Raw genomic sequence first — 27,883 nt, 5'->3', positions numbered from 1 at the left:
TTCAGCAGTAAAGACCCCACCTGCCAATGCAGGGGGCCCGGGTTCGAGTTCCCGAGTGGTGAAGATCCCCTGGACAAGGAAATGGCAACCCACTCCAGTATTCATGCCAGGGAAATCCCATGGGCAGAGGAGTCTGGTTGGTTGTGGTCCACAGGATTGCAAAAGAATCAGACACAAATTAGTGACTAAATAACAAAATCAGGGAAGTCTTTCCCCATCATTCTCTCTTTCTGGCCAATGCTGAATATGATTTAAAAACTGGAGATTTGGAGTTGTAATTGAAAATCAGAAATATATATTTCTTTTCCAATTGAAGGAAGAATCTGTGAACTCAGTCCATGAATGTTTAAAATCTTAGAACTTCATTAAGTTGTGATGACTACAGTGAGACAGTCAAGGTTGAGAAATAGAAGCTCAGCCTTCTCTCCCCAGCAAGACAGCTGCCAGACGACGCTGTGCTCTGAGCTTGTTCTCTTGGCCTCTGTTCTGCTTGTCTCCTGCATGCAGAGCAAGAAAACTTAAAAAGCTATTAGGGTTTGAGGGGGTCAGATACCCAATGGCAAAAATTTACCCCAACGCCACAAAGAAAGCAACCCTTTTTCTTTTAAATTGGAAATTTTAAGGAAAGATTTATGGACCTACAGGTTTATAAAACCATCTGGCGCTTCGTAGTTTGTAGGCTGGTTGCTTTGAGAGTTCAAAGTTTGGGCTGACCACACCACTACTTCTACCACTCCCTCCTTCTTCTTGAATAGTTCAATTTAGTTTCTACATTGATACCTAAGAAGCTAGTCTTTTAAACTTATTGGACAACTTGTAAAAATCAGTAGGATTTAGAAGAATGTACCTGTTACTTTTTAAGCACATTTTTACTGTTTGACCCTTGTTGCATTAAGGATTCCAGTTGATGACCTCTGAGTTTCCACTTAATTTAGCTTCCTTATGGAAGCACTGTATAACTTGGGTTTTGTTCTAGCACTTGGTGACCTTTGACCCCTCTCAGTAAAGTGTTTATGCTGAGGAGGGCTTGAAAAGATCTTTCAGATGGGATATTTCCAATCTCTTCCAAGCTAAAGTATTCTTCCTCTCAGCAAAGTAAAGCTTTATATAGAAATGGTTTCCATTCTCTATAGAGTGTTCTGGTGGAGCAACTCAGAGGGATGGTATGGGGAGGGAGGAGGGAGGAGGGTTCAGGATGGGGAACACATGTATACCTGTGGCGGATTCATTTTGATATTTGGCAAAACTAATACAATTATGTAAAGTTTAAAAAAATAAAATTAAAAAAATAATAAATAAAAAAAAAGAAAAAACAAAGGCTTGATATTTGAAAAGTGCACATTCACATTGCAAAGCAAAAAAAAAAAAAAGTTATGCGTCAAGAATATCACTTCAGAGTGACTGAAGCATGTTCTCAATTTCAAAAGAAAATGGAGAAAATGAGAATAGTGTGTATAAGTTTTCTCTGCCTAATTCTATTTGTAACTGGGCTGAAATCTCTACTATCCCTTTACTGCTAGCTTTGGGTCCCCAAGGACTCGGGGTGTAGGGCAATCTGCTTATTAATTGCCTGTACCTGTGATAATCGTGTACACTTAGATTAAGGGTGACAAACTTTTATCCACCTCACACTTTTGGAATGCAAATTAGTTACACTTTATTAAAGGAATAGCATTTTAAGGAAGAATATAAAATGAGGAACAGAGATAATGTGGATTATCGCTTTACATACCTTTAGCCCCAGAAAATTAGTCGTATTCATAGTATTCTTTACTATTGTTGTTATAGTATTTGTTGAGTACCCATTTTAGCATATATGCCATTCTCCTAGGTACAGTATAATTTTATCTTTAGATTACACAATATTTTAGGGATAGGGCTGTTTATTTTTTTCTTTGCATGTTCAACATACTTTATGGGGTGATTGCTATTGACTGAAGAATGTATACCTTGAACTGTAATTGTCAAACAAGTGAGTGGAGATGAAGACAGTAATGCCAGGAAGGCACAGGCTTTTGGTGTTCTAGAAGGAAAACCTTGCTGCGTATCTCATCTACAGTCTAATCTTCAGATTTATTGAAACTCTTACTTTTATTATGCTCCATTAAATTTTTGGATTATTTGGTTTTCTTGCCCTTGAGTTGTATGTCTCATGTAGTTTTGGATATTAAGCCTTTTTCAAATATATGATTTGGAAATATTTTCTGTCAATCTGTAAGTTGTCATTTGATTTTGCTGATGTTCCTTTGTTTGTAGTTTGATGTGGTCCCACTAGTTTGTTTTTGCAGTTGTTGCCTTTGCTTTTGGTGTGAAACCCAAAAAACAATTGCAAAGACCAATGGCAAGAAGATTATCTCAATGTCTTCTTCTAGGAGTTTAATTGTTTAAAGTCTTATGTTCAAATATTTAATCCATTTTTAGTTGATTTTTGTGTATAGTAAAAGACAGGGGCACAGTTTTGTTTTTTCATAACTATCAAGTTTTCCCAGTGCCATTTTGTAAAGCTTGTCCTTTCCCCACTGGATATTCTTGGCTTCTTTTTCATAAGCTAACTGACAATATACGGGTGTGCGTTTCTTTCCAGCTTTGCCGTTCTGCTCTGTCGATCTATGTGTCTATTTTTGCGCCAGAAGCAAATCATTCTGTTTTGATTACTATTGCTTTCTAATACAATTTGAAATCAGCAACCCTAGTCTCGAACTTTGTTCTTCTTTCTCAAGATCATTTTTATCGTTGGTGTTTTGTGATTTAATACAGCAGAATAGACCAAGAAGAGATGCAAAAAACACACAGAAGAACTATACAAAAAAATATCTTAATGACCCAGATAATCACAATGGTGTAGTTTCTCACTCAGAGCCAGAAATTCTGGAATGTGAACTCCAGTGGGTCTTAAAAAGCACTGCTGCCAACAAAGCTAGTGGAGGTGATAGAATTCCAACAAAGCTATTTAAAACCTGAAAGATGATGGTATTAAAGTGTTCCACTCAATATGTCAGAAAATTTGGAAAAGCCAGCAGTGACCAGAGGACTGGAAAAGGTCAATCCTCATCCCAGTTCCCAAGAAGGACAGTGTTAAAGAATGTTCAAGCCACTGAACAATTTCAATCATCTCCAGTGCTAATAAGGTTATGCTCAAAATCCTCCAGGCTAGGCTTCAGCATTATGTGAACCTAGAACTTCCAGATGTTCAAGCTGGGTTTAGAAAAGGCATAGGAACCAGAGATCAAATTGGCAACATTTGCTGGAACATAGAGAAAGCAAGTGAATTCCAGAAAAACATCTGCTTCATTGACCTCACCAGACTGTGTGGACCAAAACAAAGTGGAAAATTCTTAAGGAGATGGGAATACCAGATGAACCTTACTTGTCTTCCGAGAAACCTGTATGCAGTTCAAACAGCAACAGTTAGAAGCAGAAAAGGAACAATAAACTGGTTAAAAATTGGTGAAGGAGTCCGTCAAGGCTGAACATTGTCACCCTGCTGATTTAACTTATATGCAGAGCATGTCATGTGAAATGTTGGACTGGATGAATCCTAAAGGCTAGAATCAAGATTTCTGGGAGAAATATCAACAACCTAAGATATGTGAATGATACTGCAATAATGGCAGGAAGCGAAGGGGAACTAAAGAGCCTCCGATGAGTTTGAAAGAGGAGAGGGAAAAAGCTGGCTTAAAACTCAATACCAGAAATGCTAAAATCATGGCATCTGGTCCCATCACTTACATGGCAAATAGAAGGGGAAAAGGTGGAAGCAGTGACAGACTTCTGCTTCCTGGGTTCTAAGCAGTCCTAAGGGGAACATTCATAGCAATTACAGGCATATCTCAAGAAACAAGAAAAGTCAAATAAATAATCTAACTGTACACCTAAAGCAACTAGAAAATGAAGAAATGAAGAACCCCAGGGTCAGTAGAAGGAAAGAAATCTTAAAAATTAGGGCAGAAATAAATGCAAAAGAAACAAAAGAGACCATAGCAAAAATCAACAAAGCCAAAAGCTGGTTCTTTGAAAGGATAAATAAAATTGACAAACCATTAGCCAGACTCATCAAGAAACAAAGGGAGAAAAATCAAATCAATAAAATTAGAAATGAAAATGGAGAGATCACAACAGACAACACAGAAATACAAAGGATCATAAGAGACTACTAACAGCAATTATATGCCAATAAAATGGACAACGGGGAAGAAATGGACAAATTCTTAGAAAAGTACAGCTTTCCAAAACTGGACCAGGAAGAAATAGAAAATCTTAACAGACCCATCACAAGCATGGAAATTGAAACTGTAATCAGAAATCTTCCAGCAAACAAAAGCCCAGGTCCAGATGGCTTCACAGCTGAATTCTACCAAAAATTTAGAGAAGAGCTAACACCTATCCTGCTCAAACTCTTCCAGAAATTGCAGAGGACGGTAAACTTCCAAACTCATTCTATGAGGCCACCATCACCCTAATACCAAAACCTGACAAAGATCCCACAAAAAAAGAAAACTTCAGGCCAATATCACTGATGAACATAGATGCAAAAATCCTTAACAAAATTCTAGCAATCAGAATCCAACAACACATTAAAAAGATCATACACCATGACCAAGTGGGCTTTATCCCAGGGATGCAAGGATTCTTCACTATCCGCAAATCAATCAATGTAATACACCACATTAACCAATTGAAAAATAAAAACCATATGATTATCTCAATAGATGCAGAGAAAGCCTTTGACAAAATTCAACATCCATTTATGATAAAAACTCCCCAGAAAGCAGAAATAGAAGGAACATACCTCAACATAATAAAAGCTATATATGACAAACCCACAGCAAACATTATCCTCAATGGTGAAAAATTGAAAGCATTTCCTCTAAAGTCAGGAACAAGACAAAGGTGCCCACTTTCACCATTTCTATTCAACATAGTTTTGGAAGTTTTGGCCACAGCAATCAGAACAGAAAAAGAAATAAAAGGAATCCAAATTGGAAAAGAAGAAGTAAAACTCTCACTGTTTGCAGATGACATGATCCTCTACATAGAAAACCCTAAAGACTCCACCAGAAAATTACTAGAACTAATCAATGATTATAGTAAAGTTGTAGGATATAAAATCAACACATAGAAATCCCCTGCACTCCTATACACTAATAATGAGAAAACAGAAAGAGAAATTAAGGAAACAATTCCATTCACCATTGCAACGGAAAGAATAAAATACTTAGGAATATATCTACCTAAAGAAACTAAAGCCCTATATATAGAAAACTATAAAACACTGGTGAAAGAAATCAAAGAGGACACTAATAGATGGAGCAATATACCATGTTCATGGATTGGAAGAATCAATATAGTGAAAATGAGTATACTACCCAAAGCAATTTATAGATTCAATGCAATCCCTATCAAGCTACCAACGGTATTCTTCACAGAGCTAGAACAAATAATTTCACAATTTGTGTGGAAATACAAAAAACCTCGAATAGCCAAAGCTATCTTGAGAAAGAAGAATGGAACTGGAGGAATCAAGCTGCCTGACTTCAGAGTCTGCTACAAAGCCACAGTCATCAAGACAGTATGGTACTGGCACAAAGACAGAAATATTGATCAATGGAACAAAATAGAAAGCCCAGAGATAAATCCATGCACATATGGACACCTTATCTTTGACAAAGGAGGCAAGAATATACAATGGATTAAAGACTCTCTCTTTAACAAGTGGTGCTGGGAAAACTGGTCAACCACTTGTAAAAGAATGAAACTAGAACACCTTCTAACACCATACACAAAAATAAACTCAAAATGGATTAAAGATCTAAACTTAAGACCAGAAACTATAAAAACTCCTAGAGGAGAACATAGGCAAAACACTCTCTGACATACATCACAGCAGGATCCTCTATGATCCACCTCCCAGAATATTGGAAATAAAAGCAAAAATAAACAAATGGGACCTATTTAACTTAAAAGCTTCTGCACAACAAAGGAAACTATAAGCAAGGTGAAAAGACAGCCTTCAGAATGGGAGAAAATAATAGCAAATGAAGCAACTGACAAACAACTAATCTCAAAAATATACAAGCAACTCCTACAGCTCAATCCCAGAAAAATAAATGACCCAATCAAAAAATGGGCCAAAGAACTAAATAGGCATTTCTCCAAAGAAGACATACAGATGGCTAACAAACACATGAAAAGATGCTCAACATCACTCATTATCAGAGAAATGCAAATCAAAACCACTATGAGGTATCATTTCATTCCAGTCAGAATGGCTGCGACCCAAGAGTCTACAAGCAAATATTGCTGGAGAGGGTTTGGAGTAAAGGGAACCCTCTTACACTGTTGGTGGGAATGCAAACTAGTACAGCCACTATGGAGAACAGTGTGGAGATTCCTTAAAAAACTGGAAATAGACCTGCCTTATGATCCAGCAATCCCACTGCTGGGCATACACACTGAGGAAACCAGAATTGAAAGAGACACGTGTACCCCAATGTTCATCGCAGCACTGTTTATAATAGCCAGGACATGGAAGCAACCTAGATGTCCATCAGCAGATGAATGGATAAGAAAGCAGTGGTACATATACACAATGGAGTATTACTCAGCCATTAAAAAGAATACATTTGAATCAGTTCTAATGAGGTGGATGAAACTGGAGCCTACTATACAGAGTGAAGTAAGCCAGAAAGAAAAACACCAATACAGTATACTAACGCATACATATGGAATTTAGAAATATGGTAACAATAACCCTGTATAAGAGACAGCAAAAGAGACACTTATGTATAGAACAGTCTTTTGGACTCTGTGGGAGAGGGAGAGGGTGGGATGATTTGGGAGAATGGCATTGAAACATGTATAATATCATATATGAAACGAGTCGCCAGTTCAGGTTCGATGCACGATACTGGATGCTTGGGGCTGGTGCAATGGGATGACCCAGAGGTATGGTATGGGGAGGGAGGAGGGAGGAGGGTTCAGGATGGGGAACACATGTATACCTGTGGCGGATTCATTTCGATATATGGCAAAACCAATACAATATTATAAAGTTAAAAAATAAAATTAAATTAAAAATATAAATAAAATAAAATCACTGTGGATGGTGACTGCAGCCATGAAATTAGAAGACGATTGCTTCTTGGCAGGAAAGCTATGACAAACCTAGACAGTGTGTTAAAAGCAAAAACATCACTTTGCCAACAGAGGTCTGTATAGTCAAGGCTAGGCTCTTTCCAGTAGTCATGTACACATGTAAGAGCTGGGCAGACAATAAAGAAAACAGAACGCTGAAGAACTGATGTTTTCCAACTGTGGTTCTGTGGAAGACTCTTGAGAGTCCCTTGGGCACCAAGGAGTTGAAAACCAGTCAACCTTAAAGGAAATCAACCCCATATAACTCTTGGGAAGGACTGATGCTGAACCTGAATCTCCAATACTTTGGCCACCTACTGTGAATAGCTGACTCATTGGAAAAGACCCTGATGCTTGGAAAGATTGAAGACAGAAGAAAAAGAGGGTGAAAGAGGATGAGATGGTTGGCAGGCATCACCAATTCAATGGGCACGAACTTGGGCAAATTCTAGGACATGTAAGGAAGAGGGAAGTCTGGTACGTTGCAGGCTGTGAAGTCACAAAGAGTCAGACATGACCCGGCAACTGAACAACAACAACAGTTTTATACAAGTTGTAGAATTTTTTTCTCTCTGTTTTGTGAAAAATGCCTTAGAATTTGAAAGAGACTGCAGTGAATATGTAGATAGCTGTGGATAGTATGAATGTATTAACAATATTAATTCTTCCAGTCAATAAATATGAAATATGTTTCCCTTGTGTCTTTTAAATATTTCTTTCATGACTGTCTTGAATGTTTTCCTACATAGATCTTTCAACACCTTGCTTAACATTATTTCTAAATATTCTATTTTATTGATGCAATTGTAATGGGATTATTTGTATTTCTGTAATGTATTTTGGTGTATGGATAGGTAACTGAGTTTTATATATTCAAATACAGCATACAAAATGCTGATATTTTTTACAGAAAAGAAAAATTTTCCCCCAAATAAAACAGTTTTTTATCTGTATCTTTCAAAACTCTGCAATCCCCTTGGTATATACCAGGAGAAATCTCTAATTCCTTAGTCCTTGGCTTCATATCAGCACCAGAGCATTCAGTATGGATGAGGATTTGGGTTGCCTTAGACAAGTCAGTCTCCTCGTTGGGTGCCATGGTCTAATGCTTGTGTTCTCCCAAAATTCATATGTTGAAAACCTAATCCCTAAAGTGACAATTTTAGATGGTGGGACCATTTGAAAATAATTAGGTCATGAGTTTGTGACCCACATGAGGGCAGAGCCCATATGAATGGGATTAGGGCTCTTGTGAAAGAGGCCTGAAATACTTGCTCATCCCTTCTATTTAGGGATATGTCCAGGAAGAGGCCCTCACTCAGGCAACCATGCTGGCATCCTGATCTTGGACTTCTAGCCTCCAGAACTGTGATAAATAACGTGGCTTATAAACCACTCAACCTCTGGCATTTTGTAATTGCAGCCTGCATGCACTAAAACTCTGGACATGATTAAGTGGGAAAAAAAAAATTGTCAATCTTGTTTTCCCTTCCTAGGTCATGAGTGTGGAACAGGTAGCAAAGATATTAAATTCCAGTGGCACGTGGTAACATACTCCATAGAATTGTGCATTTCTTTCAAATTGTAGTTCTTTGACATGCTCACATGGGAAGATATTTTCTTAGATGTAAATAAGATTTAAACAAATAGATTTTGGATTTTATGGGATCAGTTGAGGGTGTTAAGAGCAAAGATAGGGGTTTCCCAAACTAAAAGCAATTCAGCCTGAAGACGGCACCATTACTGGTACCCCAATCTCCAGCATGTCAGCCCAAAGAGGAAGCAACTGAACCCTAAGGCGTGTCACTGGGCTCTCATCAGAATCCTAACATAACTGCTCTTTGACTTAGTAAACTTATCTTGATTTCTCTAAGCCTTGGTTTTCTCAACTAAACAAGGAAATTAGAGTAGAGAATCCATTTCCAAGACTATGCAAATCTCTGTATAAAATATGATCCCAAAGTGAGGTTTTACTCTTTTTCCTGAAAAGAAAATTATCTATTGGTTGTGCGGCTTCCATGTTTGGATCTCTTCGACTTCGCATTATCTGCTCTATCTCACAGTGTATTTCTCTAGCTTAGCTTTAAGAAAAATTCCTTGATAGAAATAATTACTTGGTTATAATGGAATACTACTTTTATCTTTTGTCTTTCATTGAAAAGCAGGAGTTGTAGTTAAGCACAAGTGTGAGAGAAACTGTTTCTAAATGTCAGTATGCCACCTTGAGGAATTTTCCTATGCGTAGTTGCTCAGTTGAGTCTAACGCTTTATGACTCCATGATCTGACAACCCCATGGACTGCAACCCACCAGGCTACTCTGTCCATGGGGATTCTCTAGGCAAGAATACTAGAGTGGTTTGACATGCCCTGTTCAAGTGATCTTCCTAACCAGAGATGGAATTCAGGTCTCCCGTACTGCAGAGGGACTTTTTACTGTCTGAGCCAACAGCTCCCAATAAAATGAGTCTTGACGTATACAGAAGATGCAGGATTTGTCTACTTTTGTTTCCTGCAACAGTGGCTTTTTTCCAGTTAACCTATCAGTCCATTTCTATTCACCTGAAAGCTATCTAGAATGGAAGTTCTTTCTGAAAGGAAAAAGAAAATAATACAAAAGGAAGTTTTATCTGGAATAGCAGTTAAAATTTTGTCCAGTTGCCAGTTTATTGAAAATACAAGAGCCTGAGTATTTGCTTTTAATGGTAATATTTACCTCATAAGGAACAAATAAGCTGGTCTGTGAAAAATACCAGTTTCTGCCATGGTTGATAAAAGGTAAGTGGTGAATAGTAAGTTCAGGGTAGTTGGTGCAACCTTTGTAAACCCAAGGGAACTGAATTAAAGCAGTGGGAATTGGTGTTGTTCAGATAATTAACTATAAGACACAATGTGGTCAGTGAGATAAAAATGGTGAGAATGAAATTAGGAAGCCATAAGGAGGAAGATGGTACTTTCATCTGGGAAACGTAGGTAACAATTCATCAAGGAGGTGAATTTCTTTTGTACCTTCGAAGAGAGAGTAGGTGTTTGTGTACAATGTAGGAATATTTGATTTGTAGATTCTCCTTAAAGTATTTTTTTGTCATGATCATAGAGTACAGCTAAGAAACTGAACTCCTCTAGTGAAGCTGAGAATCCTATGGTAAGAAATAGACTCAAGTGGCGGGTTCAGAGCACTGTCTCTAGTTCTGTCCTATTCAGCCTTTTAGTCAGTGATTCGAGTATCACATTATCTTAGGACATGAAACTGTGAGGGCTAGTGCATGTGGAATAAAAGACTGAACATCCAGTGCTTTCCATCTAATAGGGTAGCAATTAAAAGCAATTGCATCCACATTTCTGTGAAAGTAAAAGCGGCTCAGTCGTGTCCGACTCTTTGTGAGCCCATGGACTATACAGTCCATGGAATTCTCCAGGCCAGAATACTGGAGTGGGTAGCATTTCCCTTCTCCAGGGAATCTTCCCAACCCAGGGATCAAACCCAGGCCTCCCACATTGCAGGTGGATTTTTTACCAGCTGAGTCACAAGGGAAGCCCCCACAGTTCTAGTTCTATAATTATGTCCAAATAATCAGGTTATGAGGGTTTGGGTGGGGAGAAAAGACCTCAATGGTTTTAGTTCACTGTATGCTGTGAGAGCAACATCAATAATTCATTGGAATTTTACTCTGCATGAATAAAAATGTTTCATTAAACAAACACAACGAAAGCCTGCTGGATGCAAAGAATGGACAGCAGTGAAGAACACACATGTGGACTTTGTGAATTAGACTTAAATTTTAATAGAAAAACAGAAAGAGGTAAATTTCAGTTGGGAGAATGGCATTGAAACATGTAAAATATCATGTATGAAACAAAACAAAACAAAACAAAACAAAACACAAAGTTAAATGTTGCACCACAATTGGGACACGTGTCGAGAGGGAAAAGCACAGAATGCCCTATGTCCACATAACAAGGAGACCTGACCCGTTTTAGAGTCACAAAAGGCTGTTTTGTGGAAGTGGTTTTTGCTGAGATCTGAAAGATGTTGAGGAGGTAATCAGGTAAGAGAGAGAGAGGGTCTTCCAGGGAGAAGAAATGGCCTTTATAAAGAGTTAGCCATATATGAGAATATAGAGTGAGAAGAACAGACATGCCAGGATTGAACCTTCAAGGAATTTAATTTACTTGGTAAAACTTATGCTAACTGGACAATGAATACAAGGTGGAACATGATCAGTTCTATGAAAGACATAAGAATCAGGTTTTGAAGGGCATAGGAGATATTTCCATTTGACGGGTAATTTGGTAAAGATTCACTTAAACCTAGGAAGCCTGATTTCTTTTGCTACTTTGCTTCGAGTTTTATAAGTTTAGATAAGTGACATAATCATTCTTGGATTTACTTATATATCCTTAATATGGGAAGATTTTCTAGATAATTTCCAAGGTTTCTTCTCTTTCTGAATATCCAGTGAATCCCACTGGTTATTATCTGGAATCAAAAACAAAAACAAAAACAAAAACCTTTTACTTACCAAGTGTAATGTCTGAAATACCTACAAAATTACATAAAAAGCATTGAAATTCTTGCTATTTTTCTTTTTTAAGTTTTTTTAAAAATATATTTTCCAGTCAAAATGGCAAGATATTTAAGGAATACATGACAATTTAAATAGGTATACATTATTAATGGATCCCCTCATTGATTTAATTAACATATCTATTAATATCACCTCACAGATTTACCTTTCTAGATCTTTTTGGTGAGGACTTTAAGTTTTCCTCTCTTAACATGTGTACTAAGTGACTTCAGACATGTCCAACACTTTGTGACCTCATGGACTATATAGCCTGCCTGTCTCCTCTGTCCGTGGGGATTCTCCAGGGAAGAATGTTAAGGTAGGTTACCATGGCCTCCTCCAGGGGATCTCCTGACCCAGGGATTAAACTCTTTTTTCTATATGTAATATCCTTGTATTCCTTTGTCTTTGGAAATTTTCTTTGCTCTAAAGTCTACTTTATCTAATATTAACATATGCTTTTATCCTTTTATTTTCCAAATATCCATGCCATTATTGAGTTTCTTGGGCTTTCCTGGTGGCTCAGACAGTAAGGAATCCACTTGCCTTGTGAAGACCTGGATTCAATCCCTGGGTTGGGAAGATCCCCTGGAGGAAGACATGCGAATCCGTATTCTTGCCTGGAGAATTCCATGGACAGAGAAATCTGGTGGCCTCTATTCCATGGGGTCACAAAGAGTCAGGCACAGCTTAGCAACTAAACCATCACCTGGTGTTCCTTCACATGTATTCCTTGGGAAGAACAGCCCTACTCAGGCTGCCTTCTGATGCTAGGTTGGAGGTCAGGAATGCTGGGCCTGGCTTGTCTTCTCTTAGGTGCTGCTGTGTTGCTCTTCCATTCTTCAGGCCCTAATCTAGTTCACCTTCTTCTGGCCAAATATACAAGGTCTCCTTTAGTGGTCTCTTCTTATTTCCAGAACAGACAGAGGAGTGGGCACAAAGAGATCAATGTCATCTTGTCTGAACCAGAAGCCCAAGGTGTGTTTTATAACCTAGGGGAGAGGTTTCATGGAGGGAAGTTGAGGAGGAAAGTGGAAAGGAGTCCACAGTAGGTTGGAGTAGAAAGTCGTGGAGTCCCTTTCTTTAGAAGTCATCAGAAGCTGAGAAAGTATTTTTTCTAGGTGAGTGTATATTTAGCTCTGAGTGAGTACACTTTCTGTTTCAGCAAACTGTAAGTCTTCTGTATTTTTTTCATTAATTTTCTTTACAAATGCATATATATGATGATATCCATAAGACATTTTATTCATTCTAGGCCATTGCTCCACTTTTATTATGACTTGAGATTTAAACCCTGAAAATGAGATATCTATTGTAGAGTTTGGATTATTTACCAGTAGATGAATTGATGGAATAACAAAAGAACTAAAGATGATTACTTAATTGAGCTCACAAATTTTACATATGCATATGAAGAGAGTTATTCACATATAATTGTATTCTTGGCCCCTTGTGTTATTCTGAGAACTTTGAATGAAGCTATATGTAAAAGAAGTTACTTTTTTATGATTGTTAAATAACTGGTATAATTACGTGTGTACATTCAGAATCCATTAGTCCAGTGGCCATAAAAATGAGTGTCCTCATCCCCTGGGGAAGAAAATGTTACCATTTCCATTTCTATTTTTATCTCAGTGTCATTTAGTTTATATTTTGTGTATATTTTTAAATGTCATAATATATAGAATAGCAATGCATATATAATATTTTTACATAATATAATTAGGTCACTGACAGTGTGATGAAAATGGAAAATGTGGAGATTAGTTCTTCAGGAATCAGAAAATTATCAAAATTTGCTGCATAAAATGTTACTTAATTTGGGGGAGTTTACCAACAATTTTTTATGAAACCAGTTCAACTGAAGAGAGGCAGAATGTTCACAACATCAGTGTTTGCATGAGTTTGCATAGAGCCTCAGAGATGGAAACAATTTTGAAGTTGGGTAGAAGACCAAGAGACCTTGACTGGGTTGAATCTTGAATGCAAGAGAGCATGTTTGCTCCCCTCAGTGTGGTCTAAGTTGTTTTTCTTTAAATCACCTCCCCTTTTCACTTTTATTCCCTAAACCCCATCCTCTGCTTTACTAGTTCTTTTCCAATAGTACAGATCACCTGTTAACATACCATATAATATACTTGGATTCATGTTTATTGCAGATTATCTGTCTTCCCCCAGCTAGAATATCAGTTCCATAAGGATAAGTGTCTGCCTGCTTTGTTTATTGATGTAAACTAAGCACCTATGAGGGCTTCCCTGGTGGCTCAGAGGTTAAAGCGTCTGCCTGCAATGCAGGAGACCTGGGTTCGATCCCTGGGTCGGGAAGATCCCCTGGAGAAGGAAATGGCAACCCACTCCAGTATTCTTGCCCGGAGATTCCCATAGACAGAGGAGCCTGGTGGGCTACAGTCCACAGGGTCGCAAAGAGTTAGAAAAGACTGAGCGACTTTACTTTCAGTTTCACTTCAAGCACCTATAAGAGTTTCTGAGTCAAGGAAGAATTAAGTCAATGATCATTTGGTTAAATGACCAATAGCAGAGTACTGCACAGGACTATAGGTTTCAAAATTTTGTGATTTTTGATTAGCTATTGTAAATAAACTGTTCTACGGTTAATGTTACAAGATAAAGACACATTGATGTTTCTTTTATCAGCATAAACATAAACTATATTTGAAGAAAAGTCTTTAGACTAAACATGATAGCCAAAATGCACATTTGAAAAAACAATTATACTAGTTTATTTGTTTTCTTTATCTGAAATATAATTATATTCCTTTTCAAAACCTTTTCCTTACATAGGTGTGTATACATATATGTTCATATATATAAATAAAATTCCATCTAGTCAAAGCTATGGTTTTCCCAGTAGTCAGTATGGATGTGAGAGCTGGACCATAAGGAAACTGAGAACTGAGAAATTGATGCTTTTGAACTGCAGTGTTGGAGAAGACTCTTGAGAGTCCCCTGGACTGCTAGGAGATCAAACCAGTCAATACTAAAGGAAACCAGCCCTGAATATTCATTGAAAGGACTGATACTGAAGCGGAAGATCCAATACTTTGGCCACCTGATACAAAGAATTAACTCATTGGAAAAGACCCTGGTGCTAGGAAAGATTGATGGCAGGAGGAGAAGGAGATGGCAGAGGATGAGATGGTTGGATGGCATCACTGAGTCGATGGGCATGAGTTTGAGCAAGCTCCAGGTTGTGGTGGAGGAAATGGGAGCCTAATGTGCTGCAGTCCGTGGGGTATCAAAGAGTTGTATATGACTGAGTGACTGAAGTTAATTGAAGGTATGATATGTGTTATGTATTTAACATAATGATTATATGATCAGTATACATAAGTCACATTGACAAATATGCTATTTTAGTTTCAGGCATCATTATACATAGATCATATTGACTTATAATGTTATTTTGGTTTCAGGTGTACAACATAATTATTTGACATATATTGCAAAATGATCACCACAATAAGTCTGGTGAACATCCCTCATTAGAAATAGTTACAATTTTCTCCTTGTGATGAAAACTTTTATGATCTCTTGGCAGTGTTAAAATAAGCAAAAGTATATTCCCTTTTTGAATTAGTGCAGTTAAATGAGACAAGTGGCTCTAGTTTAGAATCAAAAAATCATGTTGAAACAGTTGAGTTGAATCAAACGTCTCAGTGCCAACTCATATAGAGCTTTCTTGAAAAATCCATCCCTGATTAGGCCCACCTGGCTCCCATCACACATGGTATGGTGTGCAGGCATAGATCAGTGTTTAAGGCTTATGGTGTCTTTTCCACTTGTCCATGCATTTCTTTCTAACCATCATTCAGTGCTTCATCTGTCTCCTGTTTTCACTATCCAAACAGGTTATAATTACAGCAGAAGGTGTCTAAGTAGCTAGACTCACAATTGTTGCCCACTGGGCATTTTGGAAAGAGGCTGGGAAGGAGTCCTTCCAGTATCAGCGTTTTACTTTCAGGGGATTAGGAAGCTTTTCAGTTTGTAGAGTCCATCAATACAAATATATCTCAGGAGTGAACACTGTTCAATTATTTACTTGATTAGTGATTAGCTGACCGTCTGCTAAGAGTAAGGCAACGAAGTGTTAGTAAACTAGGGAGAATTCAGGCAAAAGGAATGAGAAACTCTGGGTGAAAGTGGACACATGATTAAGGAGATCATTACCTCTATTTGGTTTAGGTTTTAGGTTTTGTTAAACTGGCTCTGTAAAAGTATGGGTTGTTTCCATTTGATTTCCATTTATCCTCTATGCTTTACAATGTATGTCTTATTTAAGTGCTGAGTGTGACTAGTGACTTACTGCTTGTTATCACTGGATAGTCCTGCCTTGGTTCTGGTATTCCATAGGGTCTAGCAGAGTCTCCATAGAGTATTTATTTCTATCATTTGCTGCAGAACCTTAACATTTTTTGGTAATTTCTGGTACTAAGATATGAAATACAGGAAAATAGAGCTCAGGCGCTTTTGGATAAAACCTTAATTTATCTTCTCCCTTCTCTCTGACTTTTCAGTCATTTATTGACTCAACTAGTCCCATATTGCTGGATGCCTTTTTTGGCTCTTATGTCTGCTTCATTCCTTGCTTGTGGTCAAGGTCTATTTCATTTCCTGTATCTCTCACATGCTTTGTGTCTTTTCATTTGGCAGAGCCCTCTTTGATTTTTAGTGTCATAATATTCCCATGTCTTTCTCGTCTCTTTCTTTTTCTCTACCAGCCACAACTCCTCAATCCACATTACAGTTTCTCTTTTCTAATTCTGGACATACTGCTCTCTTGGACTGAATTTTCTTGATTTCCTGTTGCATTGTAGAATAAAGACAAACTCTCCATTTTGCAATATGTGATATTGCAAAAAATGCAATATCTAATGCATAAAAAATGCATACAAGTATTTCTCCATTCTAACCCTACAATAATATATGCAGTATATCATGGGAGCATAATCATGAGAGTTACAACATGAATGGTAAAAAATGAACATTTCTTGTGTTTTTGTCAGACTTGATTATTCACTGATACCTTATAATGCTATGTGTATTAATATCTCAGTTGCTTTGATCTAGGATGTCGGAGATCCTTACTTCATAAGATGATCCTAAATGAATTGAAAGATATACTGTTTTCCTATTTTTGCACATCAATATCCCATCAGCTTTTCAAAACTCCATCATAAAGCCATCCCATTAGCGTCACTCCTATGACACACTTAGATGGTTCTAGCTTTACTTTAATATACTGTAGCACCGTGTTGATGTCACATTTATTCTTCTTCGATCTATCATGTAATATAGCAGTTTGTGTGTTTATATCAACCTCCCCTTCTCCACAACTTGAGGGCCTGCTTCTGGAAAATAGAGATTTTTTAAAACCTCAGTTTAAGTATCCATGTATCCATGACATGTGATTTACTAATCTATAAAGGTCAGTGAACTTCGAAGATTTTTCATTTGTTGGTTTCCATTTGGTAAGCACTGCTACTATTCTTGATATAGCAGGGCCATTTCTTCAAATGTAATCTTACTTGGAAATCTGTAAAAGAGGGGGAAATCAACGCTTTCTGCATAGCAAGGGAGTGACTCAAATCCTGTCCAAATATCCCTGCTTTGGCTATTCCTGACTGACTCTATTATATATCTATGGCTCTGTTCAATATTGTCTGAAATCTACAGTATTCACTTTATATGTCACAGTCAAGCAAGGAGAGTGCTCTCAATGGCACCACCTCTGTTCTTGATGTAAAGTCCTAAATTTATGTTTGAAATACATTTTATAAGAGACAAATACATGAAGATGTGTGTGGTCTATTGGTGAGTGTATGTTTCCTCCAATTACATTGTTCCCCTTATTGCCAAATTTTCCCTCTAATTAATACCATTTTCTCTACTGGAAATATCTAGACACTGAAGGAAAGAAAGTTAAGCAAGTAACAAAATAGAATTAGATGTTTTTGGAAGTAAATGACTTACAAATTGCTTACAGGGTGTTTGATGGTCTTTTAACTTTTGAAAGCAGAAAGTGAAAAAACAAGAAAAGTGATACTTTACATGCATGAAGGAGCCAAAGGAGGGATTGATAGATTGCTTTGGGGGCGAGTATTCTGCCATGTTCTGAAAGGTTTGGGTCATCCCAGGTAGAGGCAGGGGCAGGACTCAGACAAGAATAACCCTGGCTATGAGGGAAGAGGTTGGTTTTTCTGGACAGTGTTCCTGTATGTGGTTGAAAGGTGTCTTTGCCTAAAAGAAGATGATTTGACTGGATTGTGCCCTGAGGATTGCCAAGCTTTGTTCATCTCTAGAACTATGGCCTTTAGTAACAACAAAAGAAAAGGCCTAACATAAAGGACAGTTCATTTCAGTCAGTTCAGTTCAGTTCAGTTCAGTTGCTCAGTCGTGTCCGACTCTTTGTGACCCCATGAATCGCAGCATGCCATGCCTCCTGGTCCATTGCCAACTCCTGGAGTTCACTCAGACTCATGTCCATTGAGTCAGTGATGCCATCCAGCCATCTCATCTTCTGTCATCCCCTTCTCCTCCTGCCCCCAATTCCTCCCAGCATCAGAGTCTTTTCCAATGAGTCAACTCTTCGCAAGAGGTGGCCAAAGTATTGGAGTTTCAGCTTTAGCATCATTCCTTCCAAAGAAATCCCAGGGCTGATCTCCTTTAGAATGGACTGGTTGGATCTCCTTGCAGTCCAAGGGGCTCTCAAGAGCTTTCTCCAACACCACAGTTCAAAAGCATCAATTCTTCCACACTCAGCCTTCTTCACAATCCAACTCTCACATCCATACATGACCACTGGAAAAACCATAGCCTTGACTAGATTGACCTTTGTTGGCAAAGTAATGTCTCTGTTTTTGAATATGCTATCTAGGTTGGTCATAAATTTTCTTCCAAGGAGTAAATGTCTTTTAATTTCATGGCTGCAATCACCATCTGCAGTGATTTTGGAGCCCCCCAAAATAAAGTCTGACACTGTTTCCCCTGTTTCCCCATCTATTTCCCATGAAGTGATGGGACAAGATGCCATGATCTTCATTTTCTGAATGTTGGGTTTTAAGCCAACTTTTTCGCTCTCCTCTTTCACCTTCATCAAGAGGTTTTTTAGTTCCTCTTCACTTTCTGCCATAAGGGTGGTGTCATCTGCATATCTGAGGTTATTGATATTTCTCCTGGCAATCTTGATTCCAGCTTGTGCTTCTTCCAGCCCAGCATTTCTCATGATGTACTCTGCATATAAGTTAAATAAGCAGAGTGACAATATACAGCCTTGACGTACTCCTTTTCCTATTTGTAACCAGTCTGTTGTTCCATGTCCAGTTCTAACTGTTGCTTCCTGACCTGTATACAGATTTCCCAAGAGGCAGGTGAGGTGGACTGGTATTCCCATCTCTTTCAGGATTTTCCACAGTTTATTGTGATCCACACAGTCAAGGGCTTTGGCATAGTCAATAAAGCAGAAATAGATGTTTTTCTGGAACTCTCTTGCTTTTTCCCTGATCCAGTGGATGTTGGCAATTTGGTCTCTGGTTCCTCTGCCTTTTCTAAAAACAACTTGAACATCTGGAAGTTCCTGGTTCATGTATTGCTGAAGTCTGGCTTGGAGAATTTTGAGCATTACTTTACTAGTATGTGAGATGAGTGCAATTCTGTGGTAGTTTGAGCATTATTTGGCATTGCCTTTCTTTGGGATTGGAATGAAAACTGACCTTTTCCAGTCCTGTGGCCACTGCTGAGTTTTCCAAATTTGCTGGCATATTGAGTGCAGCACTTTCACAGCATCATCTTTCAGGATTTGAAATAGCTCAACTGGAATTCCATCACCTCCACTAGCTTTGTTTGTAGTGATGCTTTCTAAGGCCCACTTGACTTCACATTCCAGGATATCTGGCCCTAGGTGAGTGATCACACCATCATGATTATCTGGGTCATGAAGATCTTTTTTATACAGTTCTTCTGTGTATTCTTGCCACCTCTTCTTAATATCTTCTGCTTCTGTTACGTCTATACCATTTCTGTCCTTTATCAAGTCCATGTTTGCATGAAATGTTCCCTTGGTATTTCTAATTTTCTTGAAGAGACCTCTAGTCTTTCCAATTCTGTTGTTTTCCTTGATTTCTTTGAATTGATCACTGAGGAAGGCTTTCTTATCTCTTCTTGCTATTCTTTGGAACTCTGCATTCAGATGCTTATGTCTTTCCTTTTCTCCTTTGCTTTCACTTCTCTTCTCACAGCTATTTGTAAAGCCTCCCCAGACAGCCATTTTGCTTTTTTGCATTTCTTTTCCATGGGGATGGTCTTGATCCCTGTCTCCTGTACAATGTCACAAACTCAGTCCATAGTTCATCAGGCCCTCTATCTATCAGATCTAGTCCCTAAAATCTATTTCTCACTTCCACTGTATAATCATAAGGGATTAGATTAGGTCCTACCTGAATGGCCTAGTGGTTTTCCCTACTTTCTTCAATTTCAGTCTGAATTTGGCAATAAGGAGTTCATGATCTGAGCCACAGTCAGCTCCTGGTATTGTTTTTGCTGACTGTATAGAGCTTCTCCATCTTTGGCTGCAAAGGATATAATCAATCTGATTTCAGTGTTGACCATCTGGTGATGTCCATGTGTAGAGTCTTCTCTTGTGGCTGCGGTGAGGAGCAGTGGGTGTGCGGGTGCAGGAGGGCCTAGAGGATCTATTCCATGTTCAAGGTCAGAAGGGGCAACAGTGAGGAGATACCCCTCATCCAAGGTAAGGAGCAGTGACTGCACTTTGCTGGAGCAGCCTTGAAGAGATACCCCACGCCCAAGGTAAGAGAAACCCAAGTAAGATGGTAGGTGTTGCAAGAGGGCATCAGAGGGCAGACACACTGAAACCATACTCACAGAAAACTAGTCAATCTAGTCACACTAGGACCACAGCCTTGTCTAACTCAATGAAACTAAGCCATGCCCGTGGGGCCCCCCAAGACAGGCAGGTCATGGTGGAGAGGTCACACAGAATGTGGTCCACTGGAGAAGGGAATGGCAAACCACTTCAGTATTCTTGCCTTGAGAACCCTATGAACAGTATGAAAAGGCAAAATGATAGGATACTGAAAGAGGAACTCCCCAGGTCAGTAGGGGCCCAATATGCTACTGGAGATCAGTGGAGAAATAACTCCAGAAAGAATGAAGGGATGGAGCCAAAGCAAAAACAATACCCAGTTGTGGATGTGACTGGTGATAGAAGCAAGGTCCGATGCTGTAAAGAGCAATATTGCATAGGAACCTGGAATGTTAGGTCCATGAATCAAGGCAAATTGGAAGTGGTCAAACAAGAAATGGCAAGAGTGAATGTCGACATTCTAGGAATCAGCGAACTGAAATGGACTGGAATGGGTGAATTTAACTCAGATGACCATTATATCTACTACTGCGGGCAGGAATCCCTCAGGAGAAATGGAGTGGCCATCATGGTCAACAAAAGAGTCCGAAATGCAGTACTTGGATGCAGTCTCAGAAACGACAGGCAAACCATTCAATATCACAGTAATCCAAGTCTATGCCCCAACCAGTAATGCTGAAGAAGCTGAAGTTAACAGTTCTATGAAGACCTACAAGACCTTTTAGAACTAACACCCAAAAAAGATGTCCTTTTCATTATAGGGGACTGGAATGCAAAAGTAGGAACTCAAGAAACACCTGGAGTAACAGGCAAATTTGGCCTTGGAATACAGAATGAAGCAGAGCAAAGACTAATCGAGTTTTGCCAAGAAAATGCCATGGTCATAGCAAACACCCTCTTCCAACAACACAAGAAGAGACTACACATGGACATCACCAGATGGTCAACACCAAAATCAGATTGATTATATAAAGGACAATTTCAGAAAAAAGAGGAGAGGAGAGAAAATGGAAATAAAAGGGAATATGAGATATTTGCTCTTAGGATATTAAAAAAAGCATATATATTTGGGTCCTTAAAAATAAAGTGTTCTAACAGCATTTCATCCTTCACTACCCAAGTACTAGACTCACTTTCCCTTTGCTGCTTTTCCTTCCTTCTGTCTTTCTCTTTTTTTCATGCCCCTTTCCCTTCTACCTTTTGATTTCCCATTTTCTTTACCAGGAATTACTGCTAAAGCCCGAAAGATGCTGCAACACCAGCCCAGCAACATCACTGGCTTCCTAGGAGAGCCAGTCAAGAGATCAGCCTTCATTCCAGGTTGTTTGGAGGCTGTTGAACAAGCTGAGCATCCCTAATCCAGTCACATTGCTCCAGTCTCAGTAGAGACTCAGTCTATTTGGAGAATTTTTATAATTTAGGGACCTACTAAGGCCTGTTTTTGGAGAAGGAAATGGCAACCCACTTCAGTACTCTTGCCTGGAGAATCCCAGGGACTGGGGAGCCTGGTAGGCTGCCATCTATGGGGTTGCACAGAGTCGGACATGACTGAAGCGACTTAGCAGCAGCAGCAGCAGGGCATGTTTGTAAGGCCAAATAATTAATGACAAGGATAGTTACTCTAAAAGGAAGAGAGAATGGTATCTCAGTTATCAGATAAATGTGTTTTTGAATCCAGCTTTCTGATCTACTCAGTGTCTATGTGACCAGTTGGACAATCGTCCAGAGGCCTCAGGCGGGGGACAGATGCACACCAGTATTTCTGCCATTCAGATGTTCGGAGTGTTTATGATACATGGGGTTCCTGTGGGTCAGTTAGTAGGCAGCTGACTGTGGGCTGCTTAATTTTCTCCAGATGGTGCTTGCAGAGTGAGGGAAACAGAGAGGCTGTGGTGACTACTGCAGGTGGGGAGCTGTGGTTCCAGAACATTTCCCCTGATTAAAAAGGAAACTATGAAGTTGGGGATCCCCAACTTGTGAATGTCCTGGAAAATCACAAGGATACCTCACAAGGGAAACACTTGTCAGTCAGGGGGAATTTCAGATCAGTCTGTCTGAACCAAGAGAAGGCTTCAACAGCACCTTGTAAGTCAGTGATGTCAGAACTTTTCCATCTAATTACCATCTACATTGTTTGAATATGGCCCAAGGAATGAAGATCCAGAGAGGGAGAGAGAAGGGACCTTGCAGAAATGGACACATCTGCATTTCCTGGTAGGTCCCCTGGGCCTCAGTAGGGGAGAGGGAAACATTGAATAGGCTGAATATGAGATGGAGCTGACACTTGACTGACCTGGACTTGTGAAACCCAGAGTGATAGAATGTATGGAATGGCTGCAAGGTGATGCAGGAAATGAGGATCAGTGGAGTGTGGGTGACGACAGCCACTGGAGGAGGAAGAGCCAGTTCACCTTTGTATCTGCTACGGTCTCAGCCTTTGTGTCCCCCAGAAATTTCATATGATGAAATCCTGATTCCCATGGTTATGGTAATCCTAGGTTGGGCCTTTGTGAGGTGATGGAGTTGTAAGGATGGAGCCTCTTCAATGAGATGAGTGCTTTTATGTATGAAACACACAGAGCTCCCAAGCCCTCCCCCATGTGAGGATACAGTAAGAAGTGTGTGACCAGAATGGACCCTGCACGACCCCGCTGTGGAAATCCATTTCCACTGTTTTTAAGCTCTGATATTTTGTTATAGCAACCCAGAAGAACTAATACAGCATCCTAACAATCTTTAGACAGTTCAGTAAAGCTCATGCTATTTATACAAAGGTGCAAAGCACTTATATTTTCTCGTGTAACACTGTGATAGTTGGCTAACAGTTCGTGGCTGGCTTTCATAAAGAATCCTGAGAATTCAGTCTTCTTGGTAGCATGACCAGAACCATGAACAATTGTCTAATTCTTTGATTCTAATAACATGACCTAGCATAACTGGCTGTGATTCTTATGTAATCCCTTAATGATCTTCTTTGTAATGCCAGCTTCTGTTATTTGTGCCTAATTTTAATAGAAGCTTCATTCTCTCAATTGTAGGGGTAGATTTTCTTTTGATTTTCTATTAAATGAAAATAAGAAATGTTGACAAATTACCCTCATAGAGTTTGACATCTCTACAGAGTCTGTGTTTATTTTTTTAAGAAGAGACCCATTTCACAAAACATGCATTAAAATGCTGTAAATTTCAAATAAGCTTGCTTGGGAAAGATAATTATGATCATCTCAGACCTGGATGGTATGGATGTGGAGTTAGTGCTAGTTGTTGATCATTCAGCGTGCCAGGATCTTGGTGTAAATGTCAATTTCAAGTGTATCCCTGTGCAGGCAGTGGAACAGGCTATAAAATGCAGAATGACGCACATCTTCATTGCTGGACAACAGGGATGGGAGTCCTGACCAGTAAATATTATTCTCCAACATCTTCCACATTACTGGAATAATAATCTGAATACCCAAAAGATAATGAGTTCTTATGTGCTTTATGAGGATTTGCTTTGTTCCTTCTAATTATCAAATTAAGATTTGGGGAAGACATATGAATATAAAACTCTCTAGATATGGATTTTGGAGCCAGCCTATGAGAAAACTACTAGGAATCTAAAAAATAGAAACATAACTCAAGTTTAGTTTTAACTTTCTCTTTTCTTCCTTCTTACTCTCATCCTTTGATTTGATGAGAACAGAGAAAGAAGACAAGTGGAACTTCAATAGCATATCTCCTGGATTACTTTGAAGAAAATGCTGATCTTGGAAATTCTGCTCTCTAGTTCTCATACTCTCGAAAATATTTCAACCACTCGTGCCCAGGAAGAGGCAAGCTTTTGATGGAATTGTGTGCAATGCAGGGCAGACTGCACATATCAAAAATTGAAGTGAAATTCTGATTCCTTTACAGTAGAATCTATCACTATGAATGACTAGGCTCCTGCTTTATATAGTAGCAGTCTAGAATATACTAGTCATGAACTTTTTCTTACAAAATGAGATATTTCAAAACACCTTATGCATTACAGAGGTGACCTCTTTCATTCATGAACAAAGCAAGAAAGCCCTCTGCAGGATGCTTACCTGGCAGAATTGCCTCTCTATGAATGCTTGAAGTTCTTCTACTTTTTTCACGTTCTTTTTGGCATTTGATAGGATAGTATCTGAGACTTCGATCATACACCGCAGGTCAGTGACTAGATGATTCAGAGGTCTATGCCAGGAGTACAGTAACATGAGTATCCACTTACTAAGGTCTTCATTCTAAGCAACCAGAAGAAACAGTCGCATTAAAATAATAATTCAGTGGTTTTGGTAACATGTGATCTTTGCTCAGAGCAGTTGACCTAAAAAACTTTTGGTTATTCCTATGTGTATGCAGAGATTTTAGAGGGTAGTGAAAGTTGGAAAAGTATAAAATGTAAGCTATTAGTTCACACTTTGCTGAATTATTAAAAATCTAGGTTATGCTAGAAACTAATTCTTCTGATGCGTTCTAATTTATAACATGAAGATTTTCTTTTGTCCCCTGAAATTCTACCACCACTCAGTGAGTTCTTTTATGTTGTGTATTTTCGCGAGAGAAATCTAAGTATTTATGGTAAGTCAGTATGTGCTGCAGTGCCTGACCCAGGAAAGAGGGATTCCACCTGTGCCCACATCATTGACACCCAGTGATTCATTCGTATTAATGAATCAGATGGGTCCTCCATATTGATTTTTGATCAGTAATTGTTTTACAATATTACAACAAAGAGACAAGGAAGAAGACATGACATTCCTAAACAGGCTTCTCTCCTCAGCTGATCCCAACACCAGCCCCCTGCTGATATCAGAAGAGTCTGTTTTGTTGACATGTGTCTGGGCAGAAAATGGCATAGCGTTGTCTTTAGTAACAGCATCAGTGGGATTCACAGTGGAGGGTTTTTCCCCCTACTTCACTACTATTACCAGAATTCAGCATGAAAATCCTGGGGGCTGAAAATCTCTAGTTAATATGCTTGATTTCTTTACAGCCATGAACTGTTTTACTGGTAAAGAACAGAGAACTGAATAGGATTAAATATAGTAATGCACCTAAAGTGCTCAATAAAATGTATGGCCATGTGGTAACTCTCAATAAACTTTAATTTTAAGATTATTGAAAAATCTCTCTTTTTTCTCTTTGACTTTTTCCTTTACTTGACCATCCCCTTTATTAATAAGCTTAACAGAGGAAAAGAATGCTGGTATCATTAAGAAAGTTGTAGAGAGAGAAGATAGTATTTTAAGGGGGGATGCATGTGAAAATATTTTAAATAATGTTAGGAAGAAGGATAATGCAGGAAATCAGAAAGGCGAGATCATAACGGTAAAAATTTGGAGCTGCCATATGATTAAGGCTTGATATGTAAACTGTGCTGTCCTCAGAACAGAGGCAATTGTGGCCATGAGTAGCAAGGCAATATTTTATAGGCCATTGTGGGGGAGACTTACAAATTAAGAATAAAAGGTGATGGAGGAGTCATTGAGAATGACAAATGAAGGTGTCAGAGAAGTAGAAGCAGAATCAGGAGAGCCTTGAAAGGCAGATGTGAGAGCTCGGGTGGTGCAGTATAGGATTCCCAAGTAGCACTCACTAGTAACCGGGAGTACTCAAAACTGGGGTGTGTTTCTTACATATTCATGAATTTTGCAATCTTATATTTTACTCATGGAAGTTCCCATTCATTTCCTATTTTTGTACACTAGAATAGCAGCAATCCTGTGTCTAATCCATTGGTTGAACTAACGTTGTCTGCATAGATAATTTATAGATCTGTTATTTATCTTGCTACTACAGATCTTTAGTCATCCCTTGATTTCGCTCATGCTTCATCAACTGCATAATATAATTTCTCTTCAATTGCTTACAGTTCCTCCACCTTTTTCTGCATGTACATTTACCATTACCTCTTATAATCTGAAGCCTGGTAACCTACAACCGTCTCATATGATCTTGTGAAAAACACAGGTGAAAGACTCACATCCATCTTTTCAGCTTTGTCCATGTCTTCGGTAGTATGGAGGGAATTGGTATGGCAGCTCTTGGTGGCAGTGAGATAGAACAGTTTGCCCTGGGCATACTTTTCATCCTGAAAGTGATTAGGCAATTAGTTAGAATTTTGGGGTATTAAATAGATGAACCCACTACGAGAACATTAACATGTTTGACAGTCCTGTAATTTTCTTAACGGGGTGCATCACAAAATTTGAAAGTCATTCTTTTCCTACTTTTTCTATACGTTGTCTCTATAAAATGATTTTACATCTATATTTTCTGAGTTCAACCTTTTCCCTTCTCTATTTTATTATTATTATTTTTTATTTTTTAGTATTTGAACCAAATATAGTACTTTTGTACCAATACTTGATGCTTACCAGGTGAAGGTAGTAGTAAACAACATTCCTGCCAGTGCAAGAGATATAAGGATGTTCATCGCAGCACTGTTTATAATAGCCAGGACATGAAGCAACCTAGATGTCCATCAGCAGATGAATGGATAAGAAAGCTGTGGTACATATACACAATGGAGTATTACTCAGCCATTAAAAAGAATACATGTGAATCAGTTCTAATGAGGTGGATGAAACTGGAGCCTATTATACAGAGTGAAGTAAGCCAGAAAGAAAAACACCAATACAGTATACTAACGCATATATATGGAATTTAGAAAGATGGTAACAATAACCCTGTGTACGAGACAGCAAAAGAGACACTGATGTATAGAACAGTCTTATGGACTCTGTGGGAGAGGGAGAGGGTGGGAAGATTTGGGAGAATGACATTGAAACATGTATAATATCATGTATGAAACGAGTCGCCAGTCCAGGTTCGATGCACGATACTGGATGCTTGGGGCTGGTGCACTGGGACGACCCAGAGGTATGGTATGGGGAGGGAGGAGGGAGGAGGGTTCAGGATGGGGAACACATGTATACCTGTGGTGGATTCATTTCGATATTTGGCAAAACTAATACAATATTGTAAAGTTTAAAAATAAGATAAAATTAAAAAAAAAGAAAGAAAGGCACATAATTGAACGATTCAGAGATCCAGTGCTTGAAATTGCAAAAAAAAAAAAAAAAAAGACTCAGGTTTGATCCCTAGGTGAGGAGCATCCCTTGCAAGAGGGTACAGCAGCCTACCTCAGTATTCTTGCCTGGCAAACCCATTGGACTGAGGAGCCTGTTGGGCTACAGTTAGTAGGGTTGCAAAGAGTTGGACACAACTGAAGTGACTTAGAATGCATGCATGCACCTCTATTTAACCATTTAA

At 38.7% G+C, this 27,883-nt stretch overlaps 1 protein-coding gene across 2 annotated transcripts in view; it reads right to left on the bottom strand.

Moving 5' to 3' along the window:
- Positions 1–209: 209 nt before the first annotated feature.
- LOC102389179 (placental prolactin-related protein 3-like) overlaps positions 210–27,883 on the bottom strand; it is a 36,220-nt gene continuing 8,546 nt past the window's right edge. Inside the window, exons 3-5 of one of the 2 annotated variants that reach the window (XM_044927828.2) lie at positions 26,592–26,699; positions 24,670–24,849; positions 210–497 (exon numbers count right to left, since the gene is read on the bottom strand). In XM_044927828.2, the coding sequence (XP_044783763.1) occupies positions 366–497; positions 24,670–24,849; positions 26,592–26,699 (420 nt within the window). In that variant the 3' untranslated portion in view covers positions 210–365. Of the gene's footprint in view, positions 498–23,711; positions 24,046–24,669; positions 24,850–26,591; positions 26,700–27,883 lie in introns of those variants that run through there. The other variant, XM_025266275.3, reaches the window with a different exon arrangement.

Source organism: Bubalus bubalis, chromosome 2 (assembly GCF_019923935.1).
Source record: "Bubalus bubalis isolate 160015118507 breed Murrah chromosome 2, NDDB_SH_1, whole genome shotgun sequence".
Classification (NCBI taxonomy): Eukaryota; Metazoa; Chordata; class Mammalia; order Artiodactyla; family Bovidae; genus Bubalus; species Bubalus bubalis.
Note: the sequence above shows the minus strand (reverse complement) of the source record. Positions and strands in the feature narration are given on the sequence as shown.